Source organism: Tachyglossus aculeatus, chromosome 15 (genome assembly GCF_015852505.1).
Source record: "Tachyglossus aculeatus isolate mTacAcu1 chromosome 15, mTacAcu1.pri, whole genome shotgun sequence".
Classification (NCBI taxonomy): domain Eukaryota; kingdom Metazoa; phylum Chordata; class Mammalia; order Monotremata; family Tachyglossidae; genus Tachyglossus; species Tachyglossus aculeatus.
In genome coordinates, this window is record NC_052080.1 from 5059442 (window position 1) to 5074377 (window position 14936).

General features: G+C 52.1%; 1 protein-coding gene across 1 annotated transcript in view; it reads right to left on the reverse strand.

The window, feature by feature from the left end:
* Positions 1-498: 498 nt before the first annotated feature.
* The window catches only part of PPEF1 (protein phosphatase with EF-hand domain 1), a 75093-nt gene continuing 60655 nt past the window's right edge, over positions 499-14936 (reverse strand). The window contains exons 11-17 of the mRNA XM_038757079.1: positions 13199-13381; positions 10705-10890; positions 9161-9303; positions 5535-5641; positions 3286-3449; positions 2868-2952; positions 499-1468 (exon numbers count right to left, since the gene is read on the reverse strand). Coding sequence (XP_038613007.1) covers positions 1230-1468; positions 2868-2952; positions 3286-3449; positions 5535-5641; positions 9161-9303; positions 10705-10890; positions 13199-13381 — 1107 coding nt within the window. The 3' untranslated portion in view covers positions 499-1229. The remainder of the gene's footprint in view (positions 1469-2867; positions 2953-3285; positions 3450-5534; positions 5642-9160; positions 9304-10704; positions 10891-13198; positions 13382-14936) is intronic.

Genomic DNA, 14936 nt, shown 5'->3' on the forward strand with positions numbered 1-14936 from the left:
GAAGGGGAGGGAGAACCGGTGCTGAATCCCCATTTTACGGATGAGGGGAATGAGACCCAGAGCAGTTAAATGAGCTGCCCAAGGCCACGCAGCGGGCAAGTGACAGAGCTGGGATGGGAATCCAGGTGTCCTGAGTCTCAGTCCCGTGTCCTCGCCACCGTCACGGCGGCTCGGGCAGGGCAGTGCTGCCGTTGGGGTCTCAAGAGATTTTGCTGGTGGTGTGAGCAATGTCTCACCCTCCTCCTTCGTCACCGGGTGTGAGGACGCCGGGGACGGTTTTAGTTCCGGCCTTCAGCGGGAACTAACGGTGACCGTGTTCTCCGTGCCGGGGGCAGGATTTGGATTGCACCATCTTCATTCCCTTCGTAAGAGCTTCCAGGATAGGAAGACAACTCTCCGGCACAATCCCCCTTCCCCGCCCCATCTTTTTGAACTCTCCAGACCTGCAGCGCCAGCCGGCAGCGGAGGCTCTAAAAATCAGGGAACGCCCCATCCTACAAACTGGCCAAGTGTGCGAGTGTGTCGGAAGGGTTTCTCAACGGGGATTTGCCGTTCGGGGATCTGAAAAGAACACCAGCATTACTCCCGATATAGAGAAAAGCTTTCGATCAATCAATGGCATTTATTGAGCGCTTACCGTGTCCACTGCATTGTACTAAGCGCTTGGGAAAGTACAACATAAACCCATTGGTCGGCGTATTCCCCGCCCCAACGGAGCTTTACAGTCTGGAGGGCTTTAAACGCCTCCCGAGCCCCGGACCGGGTTGTTGAGGCAATAACGCCAGAAATGCCCTCTCAACTGTCTTCCTTCGGGGTCTGCCCCCGTGCCTTCTGTACGGGCCGGGGGCGACTCGGGAGGATGGGGGGCCTACCCTCTCCTTTCTCGCGGCCTCGAGGACACGGAGTCCGTTCCGCCGCATCGGGGCCTCGGAAGACACGGAGACCAGCGGGTCTGAAGTACCGTTTCTGACTGTTGACCGATTTCTAATTCACGATAACGAGACTCTGGAGTGGAAGGGCTTTCGACTTCTCACCCTCTTTTTCCGTCTTCTTCCCCGGGCCAGGCCGCCTCGGAGGGCACGAACGCCGTCGGCGGGCTCCGCTCTCTCCCGGCCCGATTTGGCCGGGGCGTGGGCGCGACACTGACCCGTCTCGGCGATGAGTCTCTTCTCCCCGGCGACTTCTCCGTCGGCCCGGGGAGGGGAGGACGGGGCGGGCGGTCCCGGCGGCTACCACGTCTCGTCGTCGGCGGTGGTGGGAGAGGGGGTTTCTTCCCTGGTGCTCCACCTGGGATCGTGCCGGTGCACCACGTGGAAGGCCTTCAGGAACTCGTTGAAGTCGATGCTGCCGTCTTTGTTGCGGTCCATGCTCTGGGCCAGGTGGTCGATGGTGGTGTCGTCCACGTCGACGTGGTGGTGGGCGTTGAAGAGCTGCCACATCTGGCGGAACTCCTCCATTGAGATCAGCCCTGGGGTGGGGGTGGGGCGAATGGGCGAGTCTGGGCCTCCCATCCGTGGGGGGCCTCCTCCCCCGCTCCCATCTCCTGCCCACCACCCACTGGGAAGTGAAGAAACAAGGGAAAGCAGACAAGACACGGAAAAAGACACACCTATCTGTGTTCGCTCGGAGTGGGCAGGAAGCAAGACGGTCCCCCCGCCCCCCATCACAACAAGGGTCTGTCCGTTCGATCGATATTGAGCACTTACGGCGAGCAGAGCACCGTACTAAGCGCTTGGGCAGAGAGTGGAAGCCGGGGAGAGGTCGGAGGCAGGGAGACCAGTGAGGAGGCCAAAGGCAGTTGGGAATGGGCACATCCGGAAAGTGCCACTGCCCAGAGAGCCAGCGAGATGATGGTGTCATCGACTGGAGTTGACCCGCTTTAGACAGGTTGCATTTCAGGTGCTGGCGGGGGCAGGAGAGGTGGCACGGATTACAGAGGCACCTGTGTACAGGTAGTAGCCGAAGCCTCATCAGGGCAGAACCTCCCCTCCCCGGAGGATGCAAAGGAGGAGGAGGAGGAGGAGGAGGAGGACAGGTCAGTCAAACCGAGCTCAGAGTGTGCTGCAGGAGCAGGTGGGGGAGAAGAGAAATGGAAGCGGCCCGGCACGGCGGCTAGAGCTTGAGCCTGGGAGTCGGAAGGTCACGGGTTCTAATCCCGGCTCCGCCACTTGTCCGCTGTGTAACCCTGGGCAAGTCACGTCACTTCACTTCTCGGCCTCGGTTCCCTCATCCGTGTCCAACCCGATTTGCTTGGTTCCGCCCCAGTGCTTAGAACAGTGCCTGGCACATAATATGCGCTTAACAAATTCCATCATCATTATTATTATTAGAAGGGGGCCCACAGTATTCCAGGCAGCTGAGAGCGGTCAAGGAGGATTTAGGACAGAGTGGCAGAGCCCACTGGTGACTGGAGAGCCACGGGGCCATAAACCTGATTTTCTCTACTGATTTTCCTCTGGATTCCGTGTAGGGACAGGCCACCTCTTCGGGGCTTGGGTAGGTGTGGGAGCGGAGAGCTAGGGCCGGGGGACAGCTTGTCGGGGAGGGGAAGATTTGGCCTTGCGTGAAGGCAGGATGGAAGGAGCCCTCCGAGAGAGACTGAAAAGAGCAGCGTGTGGGATGAGGAGGGGAGTGGGGGAAAAGGCCCAGATTGAGGGGGCGGATTTAGAAAGCAGACAAGAGAAACACCTGGAAAGATGGTGGGAAGACGGTGGTACTGTACCCTAGTTCAGGTGCTCAGTTCGGAGCTCTGCACGCCGTGAGCACTCAACGAATACCACCGACTGACCGGCTCTTTCTACAATTACGATGAAAAAACTCACCTGGAGAGAAACTCTTCTCTCAAGGCTGAACGGGAGTCGGCTTACCTGAGTGGTCTTTGTCGATGACGTTGAATACGATCTCCAGGTCCGACCTGTACCTGTACAGGGTTTCCACTAAGGCTGAATGAGCCTAGAACATATTTTCAAAGCGAGTATTCAAGCGTCAGCAGGGATTCCAACCCACACCGCGCCGGGGAAGGGTGTTTTCTCTGCCACGATCCCGCCCACACCAATTCTTCAACCGTGCTGTTGCGTTCCTCTAATGAACCTCTCCTTTCTAAATCCTTGAAGTGGGGTACGTGTTATGTGTGAGGCTCTCGCTGCGTGCCACGACCTGAGGTCCCCGCGATGGATGTGGGTTCATCCCTCCAACCATCTCTCCCACCCTGATCCCTAGGCTCTGTCCGAGGTGTGAGAGGGCGTCCGCGGCGCCCGGGCCAAACACCGTGACTCGTCCGCTCACCTCTAGCACGGGCTCCTGGACCTGCAGATGGCTGAAACACGACAGGTAGTCCACTCTTCCTTCGGGGTCCAAGGCCGCCAGGTGGGTGCACAGTGACCGCCACGGGAGGGAAAGGTTCAGCACCGAGTCCATGACCGAGACCCAGTCGGCTACGGAAATCTTCCCTGGCGAGAGGGAGAACGGAGGAGCGGCCGGTTAGCTGGGAGACCAACGGGCGCTTTGCTGGGCTCAAAGGAGGCCTGCCGGGGATCTCTCAATCCACAATAGTCTCTTCCTCCCAGGGCCCCTGACCTGGTTTTCACAGCTGCATCGTGCCCCCTGCCCTATGCCTTGATTGCTGGCTTTCCTCTTTCTCACACAGCTTCTACTGGAGGAGGAGGAGGAAGAGGAAGAAGAAGTGGAGGAGGAGGAGGAGTACCAGCAGATCTGGCTAATCTCTGCCCCCAGCAACAGGCCCTGTGCTTGCTCTGCAGAACTTCGGCTTGGCCTTCTTGGCCTCCCCGACTGGGCATTCGATTCCCTATCAGTTCTCCCGTGCACAGGAAAAGTTGTGGCATTTGTTAAGCGCTCACGAGGGGCCAGACGCTGTGTTAAGTTCAGAGGGAGATACAAGATAATCGGGTTGGATACCGTCCCTGTCCAACATAGGGCTCACGGTCTTAACGCCCATTTTACAAACGAGGTAACTGAAGCACAGAGAACAATAATAATAGTAGTAATGATAATGATGGCTCTTGCACTCTGTGACAAGTACTGCTCTAAGCAGTGGGGTAGATGCAAGTTAATCGGGATGGATACCGTCCCTGTCCAACATAGGGCTCTCGGTCTTAATCCCATTTTACAAACGAGGTAACTGAAGCACAGAGAACAATAATAATAGTAATAATTATAATGATGGCTCTTGTTAAACACTCTGTGACAAGTACTGCTCTAAGCAGTGGGGTAGATACAAGTTAATCGGGTTGGATACCGTCCCTGTCCAACATAGGGCTCACGGTCTTAATGCTCATTTTACAAACGAGGTAACTGAAGCACAGAGAACAATAATAATAGTGATAATGATGGTTCTTGTTAAACACTCTGTGACAAGTACTGTTCTAAGCAGTGGGGTAGATACAAGTTAATCGGGTTGGATACCATCCCTGTCCAACATAGGGCTCACGGTCTTAATTCCCATTTTACAAACGAGGTAACTGAAGCACAGAGAACAATAATAATAGTAATAATGATAATGATGGTTCTTGTTAAACACTCTGTGACAAGTACTGCTCTAAGCAGTGGGGTAGATACAAGTTAATCGCGTTGGATACCGTCCCTGTCCAACATAGGGCTCTCGGTCTTAATCCCATTTTACAAACGAGGTAACTGAAGCACAGAGAACAATAATAATAGTAATAATGATAATGATGGTTCTTGTTAAACACTTTATGACAAGTACTGTTCTAAGCAGTGGGGTAGATACAAGTTAATCGGGTTGGATACCGTCCCTGTCCAACATAGGGCTCTCGGTCTTAATTCCCATTTTACAAACGAGGTAACTGAAGCACAGAGAACAATAATAATAGTAATAATGATAATGATGGCTCTTGTTAAACGCTCTGTGACAAGTACTGCTCTAAGCAGTGGGGTAGATACACGTTAATCGGGTTGGATACCGTCCCTGTTCCACATGGGGCTCACCCTCTTCATCCCCATTTTACAGATGGGGTTAACGGAAGCCCTGAGAAGTTAAGTGACTTGCCAAACGTCACACAGCAGACACGTGGCAGAGTCATCATCAATCGTATTTACTGAGCGCTTACTGCGTGCAGAGCACTGTACTAAGGGCTTGGGAAGTACAAGTTGGCAACATATAGAGACAGAGTCGGGTTAAGAACCCCGGTCCTTCTGTCTCCAAGGCCCCATGCTCATTTCGCTAGGACCCAGTGGTATCCCCGTGGGTGGAAGCGAAAGTCCCCTGCCCAGGGCCTCCGGGAATAAGTTGGACAGATAGATCGGAAGGCTCAACGGCTGGGAAAAATCAGCAACTGCCAGTCTTGGGCGCAGGTGCCGCCTGCTGCTCCGTAACCCATATTCCATAATGCGGGGGCAGCCCACGGCGCGCTCCGTTTTTCGTCTTTCACCCTGGCACCTGCTGGCTCTCTCTAAAGAGGGCACGGACCAAAATCCTCTAGGAAGAAAGCCAAACGTCCCCGGGGGAGCCTGGGGGTGGAGCGCCCCGAAAAGCCAGGTGTGATTGCCTTACTTACCCGTGTCACCTGGGTCAAACTGCTGGAAAGCGGCGACGAGTTCGGATTTGCGGCCGATGAGTCTCTCTCGGAGGGCCCGCAGGGCGGTGCTCTCAACCAAACTCACCCTGTGTTTAAGAAATAAACCCAAGAGGGTGTTTGAGTCATTCAATCATTCACGAGCGCTTAATTTATTTTATTTTGTTAGTATGTTTGGTTTTGTTCTCTGTCTCTCCCGTTTAGACTGTGAGCCCACTGCTGGGTAGGGACCGTCTCTATATGTTACCAACTTGGACTTCCCAAGCGCTTAGTCCAGTGCTCTGCACACAGTAAGCGCTCAATAAATACGATTGATGATGCTGCTTAATGGGTGCAGAGCACTGTGCAGCGTGGCTCAGTGGAAAGAGCACAGGCTTGGGAGTCAGAGGACGTGGGTTCTAATCCTGGCTCCACCACCTGTCTGCTTGGGCAAGTCACTTAAGTTCTCTGTGCCTCAGTTACCTCACCGGTAAAATGGGGGTGAAGACTGTGAGCCCCATGTGGGGCAACCTGATAATCCTGTATCTACCCCAGTGCTTAGAACAGTACTTGGTACGTAATAAGCACTTAAAAAAAACCAACATTATTATGATTATTACTAAGAACTTGGGAGAGTGCAAAACAATAGGCACATTCCCTGCCCACAATGAGCGTACAGTTAAAGACACACATTAATATGAATAAAATACAGATATCAATCAATCAATCAATCAATCGTATTTATTGAGCGCTTACTATGTGCAGAGCACTGTACTAAGCGCTTGGGAAGTACAAATTGGCATCACATAGAGACAGTCCCTACCCAACAGTGGGCTCACAGTCTAAAAGGGGGAGACAGAGAACAGAACCAAACATACCAACAAAATAAAATAAGTAGGATAGAAATGTACAAGTAAAATAAATAAATAAATAAATAAATAAATAGAGTAATAAATATGTACAACCATATATACATATATACAGGTGCTGTGGGGAAGGGAAGGAGGTAAGACGGGGGGATGGAGAGGGGGACGAGGGGAGAGGAAAGAAGGGGCTCAGTCTGGGAAGGCCTCCTGGAGGAGGTGAGCTCTCAGCAGGGCCTTGAAGGGAGGAAGAGAGCTAGCTTGGCGGAGGGGCAGAGGGATTGGGGGCATTCCAGGCCCGGGGGATGACGTGGGCCGGGGGTCGATGGCGGGACAGGCGAGAACGAGGTACGGTGAGGAGATTAGCGGTGGAGGAGCGGAGGGTGCGGGCTGGGCTGGAGAAGGACAGAAGGGAGGTGAGGTAGGAGGGGGCGAGGTGATGGACAGCCTTGAAGCCCAGGGTGAGGAGTTTCTGCTTGATGCGCAGATTGATCGGTAGCCATTGGAGGTTTTTGAGGAGGGGAGTAATATGTCCAGAGCGTTTCTGGACAAAGATAATCCGGGCAGCAGCATGAAGTATGGATTGAAGTGGAGAGAGACACGAGGATGGGAGATCAGAGAGAAGGCTAGTGCAGTAGTCCAGACGGGATAGGATGAGAGCTTGAATGAGCAGGGTAGCAGTTTGGATGGAGAGGAAAGGGCGGATCTTGGCAATGTTGCGGAGCTGAGACCGGCAGGTTTTGGTGACGGCTTGGATGTGAGGGGTGAATGAGAGAGCGGAGTCGAGGATGACACCGAGGTTGCGGGCTTGTGAGACGGGAAGGATGGTAGTGCCGTCAACAGAGATGGGAAAGTTAGGGAGAGGACAAGGTTTGGGAGGGAAGACAAGGAGCTCAGTCTTGGACATGTTGAGCTTTAGGTGGCGGGCGGACATCCAGATGGAGATGTCCTGAAGGCAGGAGGAGATGCGAGCCTGGAGGGAGGGGGAGAGAGCAGGGGCAGAGATGGAGATCTGGGTGTCATCAGCGTAGAGGTGATAGTTGAAGCCGTGGGAGCGAATGAGGTCACCAAGGGAGTGAGTGTATATTGAGAACAGAAGGGGACCAAGCACTGAACCTTGGGGAACCCCCACAGTAAGAGGATGGGAGGGGGAGGAGGAGCCTGCAAAAGAGACTGAGAAAGAACGACCGGAGAGATAAGAGGAGAACCAGGAGAGGACGGAGTCAGTGAAGCCAAGGTCAGATAACGTGTTGAGGAGAAGGGGGTGGTCCACAGTGTCAAAGGCAGCTGAGAGGTCGAGGAGGATTAGGACAGAGTATGAGCCGTTGGATTTGGCAAGCAGGAGGTCATTGGTGACCTTTGAGAGCGCAGTTTCCGTGGAATGAAGGGGACGGAAGCCAGACTGGAGGGGGTCGAGGAGAGAGTTGTTGTTGAGGAATTCTAGGCAGCGCGTGTAGACAACTCGTTCAAGATATGTACGTAAATTCAGCAAGGTGTACCACACTGAAAGCCAGACATTCCGGGAACCCTAGTGAAAAGTCTACCACATCGCAGTCATATTTCCTGATATGTCTGGGAAAACTGGACACTTTTCCTGGAAGGTCAGTCATAACGGTGATACTTAAGCGATTACTATGTGCCGAGCAGTGGTCCAAATACAAGTTAATCGCGTTGGCTACAGTCCTTTGTCCCACATGGGTTTCACAGTCTAAGTAGAGGACACTAGCTGGCTTGGAATATTATGTAAATTCTTGGCACTGAAATGGCATCAGTCCAGAAGAAAATCTGGCCCAAAGAACCACCCAAACAAATCAATGAGGCAGGAGCCGTAAAACTGGAAATAGGCAGAGACTATAACCATGACTCCTGAGCAACGGATGATATGCAGATGTGTAAAAGCATTCTCTATTTTTCTTCTGAAATCACATCTCTGCCAGGAGGCGTTCCCTGCCTGACCTCTCATCCTAGCTGACCCTTCGCTCAATGGTGTTTATTGGGCACTTACTTTGTGTAAAGCGCTGTAATAACTGCTTGGAAGAGGATAATATAACAGAGCTATATAATATATGAGACACGATCCTCAAGGAGCTTAAATCTAGTGGGAGAGGCCGACATTAAATTAAATAACAGACAGCGGGGGAAGCGGCTGAGGAAAAGGACAAGCAGGAAAAGGGAAAAGGCAGAGGAAAAGGACAAGCAGGAAAAGGGAAAAGGCAGAGGAAAAGGACAAGTAAAAGCAGTGGGGGTGGGAGGAGGAATATCAACGGGCTTAAGGAGCAAAGACCTCTGCAGAAGGAAGGGTGAATGGGTGAGGAAATGAGAGTTAATGAAGTCTTGGCACCTGGACACCTCCGTCACACCCAAGCCTTCGCATATTCACACGCCTCCACTGTACTTGTGTGCATCCTTTTACACGCTATGGCTTCCTCCTACCTGCAAATGCACTTTAGTGTTCGCCTCCCCTGCTCGATGAGAAGCTCCTAGGGGACAGGACCGTGATTTTTTTTTTTTCAGGCTCCCAAGGGCCCAGTGTGGGCTCTGTCCATAGCAGGGCTCAGTAAGTGCTATTTGGGAAGCACAGCAGACATGGAACAGGGCCCTGCATACAGTAAGGGCTCAATAAATACCGATGCTGGCTCTTTCAGGGGGGCTGTACCTCCTTCACCTCTCAGCTATTTAACAAGCCCCGGGAGCAGGGTGTGGATCCAGAGACCGCCGATCAAACACGGTTCTAATCTACCGGCATACGGCTGAACTCTAACTTACCTTTGGTTGAAAGTCTTCTTATGTGTTGTCTTGCTGACTTGGTACTGAACAAAACGAGGACTCATATCCGGGTTCAGTTTGAGGTAAGCGCCTCGATTGCTGCCTTCTTCATAGTAATTAGAGGCGGAAAAGACAGTGACCACCTGGTTAAGAGAAAGAGAGAGCGCGCGAGTCACGGGAAGGCTGGCCGACAGGTGACAAGTCGGGAGCTCGGGAGGGGAGAAGGAAGTGCCTTTCTCGGTTCCTCAGGGCCAGCCCCGATCCATGCCTCAAAGTCAGCCTGTCATGGAAAATCCTCAATTCTCTGTCTTTTTCCCCATGGCCCTGTAAGGCCAGCAGCCCTGTGTGGATCTTCTTCCTTGTTGTGCCTCTGGAAACTTCTGTTTCTCTGGCTTCCTCTCCGGGACACCTAGGCTGGCCCTGGCCAGATCACCCACGAACTCTTCTAGAAAGGGGTGGGAGCCACCAGGATGCACTGGGTAGAGCTACGGGGGCAAAGAAGTGTCTCCTTCACCACCATAATAATAATAATAATAATGATGGTATTTGTTAAGCGCTTACTATGTGCCAAGCACTGTTCTAAGTGCTGGGGTAGGCAATCAGGTTGTCCCACTTGGGGTTCACACCATAGAGGACCCTGTGTCATTCAAGCATCAATGCTTAAGAGCTGCCCGGCGGCATCGTAACCAACGTCCTTTTCACCTACAGGCATGTCAGCAGGCCTGAAGGAACAGTGTGACCAAGTCCATTCTCATGGGAAGGGATGTTTCCCCTAAGACCCTTAACATTTCCCTCTGGCAGTCTGTGATGATGATGATGATGATGATAATGGCATTTATTAAGCGCTTACTATGTGCAAAGCACTGCTCTAAGCGCTGGGGAGGTTACAAGGTGATCAGATTGTCCCACGGGGGGGCTCACAGTCTTCATCCCCATTGTACAGATGAGGTAACTGAGGCCCAGAGAAGTGAAGTGACTTGCCCAAAGTCACACAGCTGACAATTGGCGGAGCCGGGACTTGAACCCATGCCCTCTGACTCCAAAGCCCGTGCTCTTTCCACTGAGCCACGCTTCTTCTGTGGATCGACCTCAATCTTCCCCGTGCCTGCCGAAGCCCCCAACTCGGCCTCCAGCGCCCGGGGTTTCCCCCAGACTAGACGGAGGCGCTAGCTCTACCCTGGAGCCGCCCCAAGGTCATCCTGCCTCTTCGGAGAAACGCTCGGCCCTTTAACGGTCCTGTGGTCTCTCCCTCCAGGCCCGAGCCCAGAGAAGCTGAGCCTCCCTCCGCACTCCCGTCCTTCGAAACCCGTGTTCGGAGCTCGTCACGGGCAGGCAAAGTGGCGGCTAACTCCGTTGGACCGTCCTCTCCCAAGCGCTTAGTACAGTGCTCTGCGCCTAGTAAGTGCTCAATAAGCAGCGGTCGTGTGAGTCTCCTGAGTCTCCTCCCGGCCAGGACGGTCAACCCGATTCTACTTCAGGAAGCAGGGCCGAAGAGCCAGCAGGAGCCGACGGTGAAAGGAAGTGGACTTGGGGCGGGCCCTTACCCTCCCATTGTGGCAGATGTCATAACCTTCCGGTTTGCACTCGTGGGACCTGATGATCATCTTCAGTCCGTACTTGGCGAACAGCTTCGTGGTCACGTCAGGTCCAAAATAGCAACCGCCTCCTCGACCTGTGTTTGGGAAGCAGCCTCTTCTGCTCCTAGGATCGCTCCACAGAATATCGACGACCTTTTAACGGCAAACCAAAGGGGGAGGGTCGCTGAGAGTCCCCGGCATTCCCGCTCTGCTACCCGGCTCGAGGGTCAGTTGCTCTCCTCGATGTGGCACACGCTGGGGCGATGGCATTATGGTGATTCAGGTGCCCTCGTACACACAAAAATTCACCAGCCCGCTAAACCCCCGGCATCGACAGGTAGCAAGAATCATTCATTCTCTCCAGGCTACTTGAGTGCTCCGAAAATACCAGTGATTGATGGAATCTTTCTGTTTATTAATAACAACTGTGGCATTTTTAAGCACTTACTATGGGCTAAGCAAGCTGTGCTAAGCTCTGGGGTAGATACCGACTGGACACCGTTTACCTCCACTTCCCCACCCAATGTTCCCCTGCCCCAATTTTCCACGCACCCAGCCTAACCATTAAGCACCCTGGGATCTTGATCTGGAGGCTGGCCTAGGTACCTCTCCGTTCTTCAGTTTCTCAACCTGCAAAATGGGAACGCAATCCCCTTCCCTCCCGTTTTACAGAGCGCCAGAACCCCCGTCTCTGTGAGCAGGAAGCTCGGGGTTTAAAAGAGCTATTGGTAAAAGTAATTTGGGGGTAGGTACAAGTTGATTAGATCAGACACAGTCCCTGTCCCACATGGGGCTCGGAGTCTAAGTAGGAGGGAGAAAAGGTATTGAGTCCGCATTTTACAACTGAGGAAACTGAGGCACAGAGAAGTTAACTTGCCCAAGGACACGGAGGGAGGGATTGGCAGAGCGGGAATTAGAACTCGGGTCCTCTGATTCCCAGGCCTGTGCTCCTTCAGGCCACATTGCTTCTCCTTGAGAGCGGGGCGCCTTCCTAACAGCTTTGTTGCATCTCCTTCCCTCCTCCTTCCCCATCTCCTTCCCTCCTCCTTTCCTTTCTCCTTCCCTTCTCCTTTCCTCCTTCTTCCCCATCTCCTTTCCCATCTCCTTTCCTCCTTTCCCATCTCCTTTCCTCCTTTCCCATCTCCTTTCCTCGTATCCCATCTCCTTTCCTCGTATCCCATCTCCTTTCCTCCTATCCCATCTCCTTTCCTCCTCCTTTCCCATCTCCTTTCCCATCTCTTTTAGACTGTGAGCCCACTGTTGGGTAGGGACTGTCTCTATATGTTGCCAACTTGTACTTCCCAAGCGCTTAGTACAGTGCTCTGCACACAGTAAGCGCTCAATAAATACGATGGATGATGATAATCTGACTCTCTCAAGCACAAAACAGTGGCCTGCGCACACTGTAGGCTCTCAATAAATATCACTGACTGATTTTTCTCCCCCCGCCCCATACTTGCTGTTCAACTTTTGAAGTATTCTGGTGTATAAACTTAAAGATTACTGTTTCAGACCTCCGTTCTTATTTTACATAAGGGGCACCTAAGAGGGTTTCTAGGTCCGTGGGCGAAATCTTGTCCTCCTATTTACTACTGTTTGGAAAATCTATGCTTTCATCGTGTGAAGCAGGATGGTGTAGTGGCTAGAGCACAGTCCTGGGACTCAGAAGGTCAGAGGTTCTAATCCTGGCCCTGCCACTTGTCTGTTGTGTGACCTCTGTGCCTCAGGTACCTCATCTGTAAAATGGGGATTGAGACTTTGAGCCCCACATGCGACAGAGACTGCGTCCAACCCAATTTGCTGGCATCCACCCCAGTGCCTGGTACACAGTAAGCGTTCAACAAAATCCTTCATTATTATTATTATTCTTAAGGAGGAGGAAGTCTAAAGAAAGAAAAAAAAAGCCAGGAAGGTAGACTCCAGAGGCACTTGAAATACGACAAAGAAAACTGATCACAGAGATTGAAAAACCACCGTTTTGTCGGATCAGTTTCTATCACAAGGCAGTATAGACCTCGTCTGCGAGTACCTATTTACCTGTCTTGAGATACCTAGGGCAGTAATGTTCACTTGAAAAATCCCTCCCATGGTAAAACATCTAGAACCAAGTGACCTTTATCAGGGTAGAAAGACAGAGGTGAGGATGGCAAGAGCCCCAACTTGGGAGTCAGAGGTCATGGGTTCTCATCCCGCCTCCGCCACTTGTCAGCTGTGTGACCTCGGGCAAGCGACTTCACTTCTTGGTGCCTCAGTTACCTCATCTGTAAAACGGGGATTAAGACTGTGAGCCCCACGTGGGACTCCCAATTACCTTGTATCTACCCCAGTGCTCGGTACAGTGCTTGATAAATGCTTAACAAATTACCATCGTTATTACTTTACATTTCACCACCCCGTAACAGGAGTTACCTCCATGCACTGAGAACAAAGAGCTGCTTCAATTCCAGGGTGATCTACGTACCTGCTTCCACTCTTTTCTGGATAACTCTCCAGACCTGTCACACCTGTCGATGAAGGCCGCGTTCTTGTATGGGACCCGAGGCATTTTGTCGAAGCCGGAAGCTAGAGCTTGGTTCTTGGCGTAGGTTTGGAGTTGGGTCTTCTCTGTCCTCGTGGGCATTGGCGGCATCAGCACCGATTTCACCTAGAAGACAGAAGGCTCTGCGTTTGAGTCCCGGCTCCGCTACTCGTCTGCTGGGTGACCTTGGGCGAATCACTTCATTCATTCATTCAATCGTATTTATTGAGTGCTTACTATGTGCAAAGCACTGTACTACTACTACTAATAATTAATAATTATGGTATTTGTTAAGTGCTCACTATGTACCGAGCACTGTTCTACAAGGTAATTAGGTTGTCCCACTTGGGGCTCCAAGTCTTAATCCCCATTTTACAGATGAGGTAAATGAGGCCCAGAAAAGCTAAGTGGCTTGCCCAAGGTCACACGGCAGACAAGTGGCAGATCTGGGATTAGAACCCAGGTCCTCTGACTCCCAAGGCCGTGCTCTTTTCACTAAACCATCCTGCTTCTATTAAATGTTTACCAGGTGCCAGGCACTAAGGGCTTGGGAGAGGACAATAGAACAATAAACAGACACACTCCCTGCCCACATCTAGCTCACAGGCTAGAAGGGGAGGCAGAAATGAACATAAATTAAGTAAATAAATAACAGACCCGTGGGGATGGGAGGGAGGGTGAATGAAGACACAAGTCAGAGCGGCACAAAAGGGCATGGGAGAAGAGGAGAGGAGGCTTAAGTCAGAGAAGGTTTCTCAGAGGAGATGTGCCTTCAATAAGTCTTTGAAGTGGGAGAGAGTAATTATCTGATATGAGGACAGAGGGCATTCCACACTAGAGATAGGATGTGGGAGAGAGGTTGGCAGCAAGCAAAGCACTGTTCTAAGCGCTGGGGAGGTTACAAAGTGATCAGGTTGTCCCCCGGGGGGCTCACAGTCTTCATCCCCATTTTCCAGATGAGGTAACTGAGGCCCAGAGAAGTGAAGTGACTTGCCCAAAGTCACGCAGCCGACAATTGGCAGAGCCGGGATTTGAACCCACGACCTCTGACTCCAAAGCCGGGCTCTTTCCACCGGGCCACACTGCTTCTCTGTTCTGCTTCTTTATTTAGCCCCGCTCCTAGCCCCACAGCACTTGGATACATATTTGTAATTTTATTTATTTCTATTAATGTCTGTCTCCCCCTCTAGACCGTAAGCTTGTTGTGGGCAGGGAATGCGCCTGTTATATTTTGTACTCTCCCAAGCGCTTGGTACAGTGATTGACTGACTTCCTGATAGCCTCATGACAGAAGGATACCAACCGCACAGCTAAAGCGGCACTTATTTATTGAGTGCTTACTGTGTGCAGAGCACTATATTAACCTTCTTCTACCGCTGCCGCTCCTCTCTAGGATGAGAACCTCCACTTGAGGGGACGGCACTGGGTGTGCTAAACTCTCGGAATCTGTTTCTCTCAGATGCTCGGGCCATACAGAATAAAACGGCGCAAACATAAAAATCATGACAACTAGAGTGTCTGGCATAAATAAGTGGACATATAGACAAGAGAAGCAGCATGGCCTAGTGGAAAGAGCCCTGGCCTGCGAGTCAGAGGACCTGGGTTCTAATCTCCGCTCTGCCAACTGCTTGCTGGGTGTCCTTGGGCGAGTCCCTTAACTTTTCTTTGCCTCGGTTTCCTT